General features: G+C 50.3%; 1 protein-coding gene across 1 annotated transcript in view; it reads right to left on the reverse strand.

The window, feature by feature from the left end:
- Positions 1-919: 919 nt before the first annotated feature.
- DUSP16 (dual specificity phosphatase 16) overlaps positions 920-4298 on the reverse strand; it is an 8179-nt gene continuing 4800 nt past the window's right edge. Inside the window, exons 5-6 of the mRNA XM_018562088.1 lie at positions 3386-3509; positions 920-2204 (exon numbers count right to left, since the gene is read on the reverse strand). Coding sequence (XP_018417590.1) covers positions 1094-2204; positions 3386-3509 — 1235 coding nt within the window. The 3' untranslated portion in view covers positions 920-1093. The remainder of the gene's footprint in view (positions 2205-3385; positions 3510-4298) is intronic.

Consider the following 4298-nt stretch of genomic DNA (forward strand, 5'->3'; position numbering starts at 1 on the left):
GTAGCCTAGCTGGTCCTCAGACATGATCAGGAATGTTGCAGAAAACTCTTATCTGCTACTTTTTTCAGGTCAGCAAGTAAACTCGTCACCATCAGGATTCATTCAAAAATCTATAAGCCGAGGATAGAATCATTTTAAACCTGCATGTGACAACAATGATTGGAGTGACAGATACCAGGCAACTATCCCATTTCCTGTACAAGCATGCAACTTCCAGTGATCACTTTGGCATGCCTTTTTCACAGAAGGTCGCCTCTACTTGCACAGTTGGGACTGGCAAAAGGTTTGTAACAAGTTTACATTGAATTCCGGAACATTTCAGTGACGCCATACCCTCCACCTGTAACCCCGTTACATTCCTTTACTGAGGCGCTGACAGGCCTCTGCCACCCCTGTGAATTTCTCCCTAGAAGCCCTATAGGGGATGTCGATGCAATTTGCGTCCCTCTTCCAATAACTAAAAAAATTCCAGCCTATCAGAACCAACTATGAAAAAGGAAGAAGATTTAGATGAAGGATTTTCCTTTGCAACCCCGAGATAAAAGTGATTAAAAATGAAGATTTCAGCCGCTACCCCCCTTCTAGAATCAACAAGACTCTCCGTTTTGGTTACAAATCGCTGTGATTGGTACAATTTCTTTATATGTAAAACCTGAACGCACATTCGCCCTCAGGAATTGAAGAGAGTTTCAGTGAGTACCAACTCTGTTCATGTCAAGTGCGGTGTACAAAAAGAGTTCAAGTGCCAAAACCGCCAAACTGCGCCCACCGCAGACCAGGCACGGGAAACTCGCCAGCCGAAAAAAGGTGCTACAGGAGCCGGCGTGCCCTGCCAGCTGCTCGGAAGGTGTGCTTGGACTTGTAGTCTCCCTCTGCTCGATCTAACCCTACGCCGATGCTCTGGAGATGGCGCCCGGAATAGATTTTGGCTTCTGTACATTTTTCATAGTGAGTTTCCCCGAGACACAACATTCAGATTTCACAGGGAACAAGATGATGAGCACAAAAATAAAATTTAATTTTACACCCGAGAAGTCCAGCTTGCTGGCTCCTCCCATTCCCTAACCCTCCCCCATCCCGTGATTGGCGGGTCTCAAGACACTTCGATGACCTCCATACTGCCGGAGAAGTTAGTCTGGCTCCCCACTTTGCCCAGTTCCTCCCGGGACCTGCTGTCCACCATGGCCTCCCCAAATTCCATTTGACAGCTGCGGCGCTTGAACTGCTTTTCGAAAGGGCTTTCCTCGTGCCAGCTGCGCCGAGAGTCCCCACGGGCGCAGGGCTTCGGCCTCCTGCGCACCGCGCAGGAGGGGTCCGTGGGCAGCTGGCCGCAGCTGTAGGCCGCGAAGGCCCCCGCGCTGTACAACGTGGAGGCGGAATAGAAGTGCGACGGAGCGTCGGAGGTGAAGTACCAGCTGCCGGTGAGCGACGAGGCCCGGGTCGCCAATATGTCGGAATGCCAGTCTTTGAGGCCCAGCGCTGGCTTGGCCAAGTGCTGTTGGCTGCTGGATAGTCCGAACAGGAAGTTGGTTTTGCGGTGATCCTCCATGCTGCCGCTGCGGAAGAGGGGTGCCGCCAAGGAGCGCTGAGACAGGAAGCTGCTTCGAGATGACGTCTGCTGTGCCTGCCGGTGTTTGTCTTCAGCGGGCCGGCAACCGGCGGGCATCTCCGGGACCCTCTTTGCCTCTTCCCGATCGGGGCTGGCCTCTGGCGTCTGCTCGGAGACCTCCTCCACAGGTGAGAACTGGCACATCTTACTACCTCCCTCCAGGGATGCTGCAGGTTTATAGAACTCTTTGCTGTCCTCCGGCGCGGAGACCAGTGACGCTGCGGCGGACAGGCTGCAGTAAGACATTGATTTGATGTCCAGGGAGAAGGAGCGCTTTATTTTATTGCTGTCCTCCCTGTGCGACACGTGCAGTCCATTGAGGCCTTGCAGGAGCGGAGCCTCCTCGAGGTACAAGGCTTGCGGTGGCTCTTCTGAGGTAGGGTGAGCTTGCAGTGGACTCTGTGGTTGGTGCCCCTCCATAGTGGGGGGAGCGAGGTGGTTTTCGTTGGCGCTATAGCCCAGCTGCAGCTTCAGTTTGCAGACGGCGGTGGGCGGCGCCTGTTCACCCTGAGTTTTGATCTTTTTCTCGAAGTCTAGGAGCTGGCCCAGGAAGTTGAAGTTTGGCGAGATGGTCGGTCGTTTCTCCTTCACAAATCTGCAGCAAAGGAGAAAAAGGAGAAAAAGGGTCACCACACACCCCCTTCTGTCTCAGATGGAAGCTGCCGCCCCCAAATACTTATCCATGTACATGCTGACCCGACCCTTTCATATTTCAATGACTTTATTTCATACAGGGTCAGAAATGCTCCCTCTAGTGGTCAGGTATATATCAAGGATTGGGATTAGATTAGGTGGAACTGGATGGGCCTTGGTCTTTATTCAACCTTACATACCATGTTACTATGATTGGCATCCCTGCTTAAAGACTGCAGAGAAAACCCCAACAGTGATCACTTTTGGTCTGTTATATAAACCAATAAAAAATTGTTACATATGTTTAATAAGTGCAAAAAATACCTGTTAATCCTGCTTGAAATCTAGTGAGCTCATAACGTACTGTGCTGCATGCTTATCAGGTACATCATTCCCAGCCATCGCTGAGCAGAACAGAATACCTGCGTTATGGAGGTGAGGAGATATTTTGTAGTCCTAACACACTTCTGCCCCCGATGCCGGGGTCTACCGCGTATGTGCTAGGTGCACGATGTCACTGACCCCCTCCATGTCACTGCTTGGGTCTGATGAATGGACACATGCTCTCCTATACCCAGAAGTCCTGGGTATTGGAGAGCATGTGACCCAGAAGTCCGTTTTGTTAGAGCAATGGAGCCCTTGCCCCATTGCTCTAACAAAACGGACTTCTGGGTCACATGCTCTCCAATACCCAGGACTTCTGGGTATAGGAGAGCATGTGTCCATTCATCAGACCCAAGCAGTGACATGGAGGGGGTCAGTGACATCACATACTCGATAGACCCCGGCATCACGGGCAAAAGTGTGCTAGGACTACATATCATCTCCTCACCTCCATAACACAGGCATTCTGTTGTGCTCAGAGATGGCTGGGAATGGAGCAAGGGCTCCAATAGGGAAGGTAAGCAGTGAGAGAGCATGGGCAGGCGAAGATAACTTGCAGGGACTGGGGGACATGAGGGGGCCAGGAATGGGCAGGTGACAGGTTCTCCTTAAACAAATGGACATGTTGGCTGCAAGAGAAACTGAATTGGAGATTCTGGTAAAGGAATCGTTGATATTCAGACCAGATCTCATATAGATGAATGAAGTTTGACAGAGTGGTCAGTTTTAGGGAGTGCAGGCAGCGGAGAGGAAGGTTACCTGTAGGCTTCATCCAGACTCATGTCCATCCTCTTCATTATGTACGCTATAGCAATGGTGGCCGAGCGAGAGATTCCAGCCAGACAATGGACCAGCACCCGGCTATTAGAGGCTTTGGCCTTCTCTGTGGCAAGACAAAAGAAAATGTCAGCTGACAATCTCACCCGACTTCTAGATGATTTATAACAAATGTGTCTTCCGTGGGATAACATGATAACAGTATAATATTTATCTGTTATGGACCTTGGGCGTACCAGGAACGTCCTTGTCAGTGCTGCACGAGTGATGACAGAGCACTGCCTGCAGACTTTATAAATACAATGTAACTATATGATTGTTATTACAATGTATTATCACTTGTTTGGTGTCAGATAAAAGCATAGCAGGAGCACTGGAGGAACAAGGTGGAGATTCCACTTATTACCGGTATGTGGCAGAGGATTGTTTAATAGAGAACTCTGGGGAGATACAATGGGAGAGGACAGCGCTGTCTGTGCCCGTGCTGGGGAGACGTTCCCTCACTTCCTGTCCAGGGGACAGTTTTCACCAATACAGACGTGGAGGGGAAATCTCCCAACGACAAAGAGATTGGCTCATCCTCGGACACAGTACCTGTTGATACTTTACTGATGGTGACACATGTCTGGTACGGTGATGGGATTCACACCCAAGGAAAGAAAAATCGGGAATGTCAATAGAAGGTATTCCAAAAAAATCCCTCTGCCCCTGCAGCAGCTCGTCATCACCCTGGAGGACTTCCGAAATGGTTCAATTGTTAGCAATGAGCCTCCATTAGGATTAGGAAGAACTTTGGCTACAACTCATTGCAAACTGGGGACAATGACCAGAAGGGGACAATGACCAGAAGGGGACAATGACCAGAAGGGGGCAACCAACCCCCCCGTCATATCCT

The sequence above is a fragment of the Nanorana parkeri genome, unplaced genomic scaffold, assembly GCF_000935625.1.
Source record: "Nanorana parkeri isolate BGI_ZX_2015 unplaced genomic scaffold, ASM93562v1 scaffold560, whole genome shotgun sequence".
NCBI lineage: Eukaryota > Metazoa > Chordata > Amphibia > Anura > Dicroglossidae > Nanorana > Nanorana parkeri.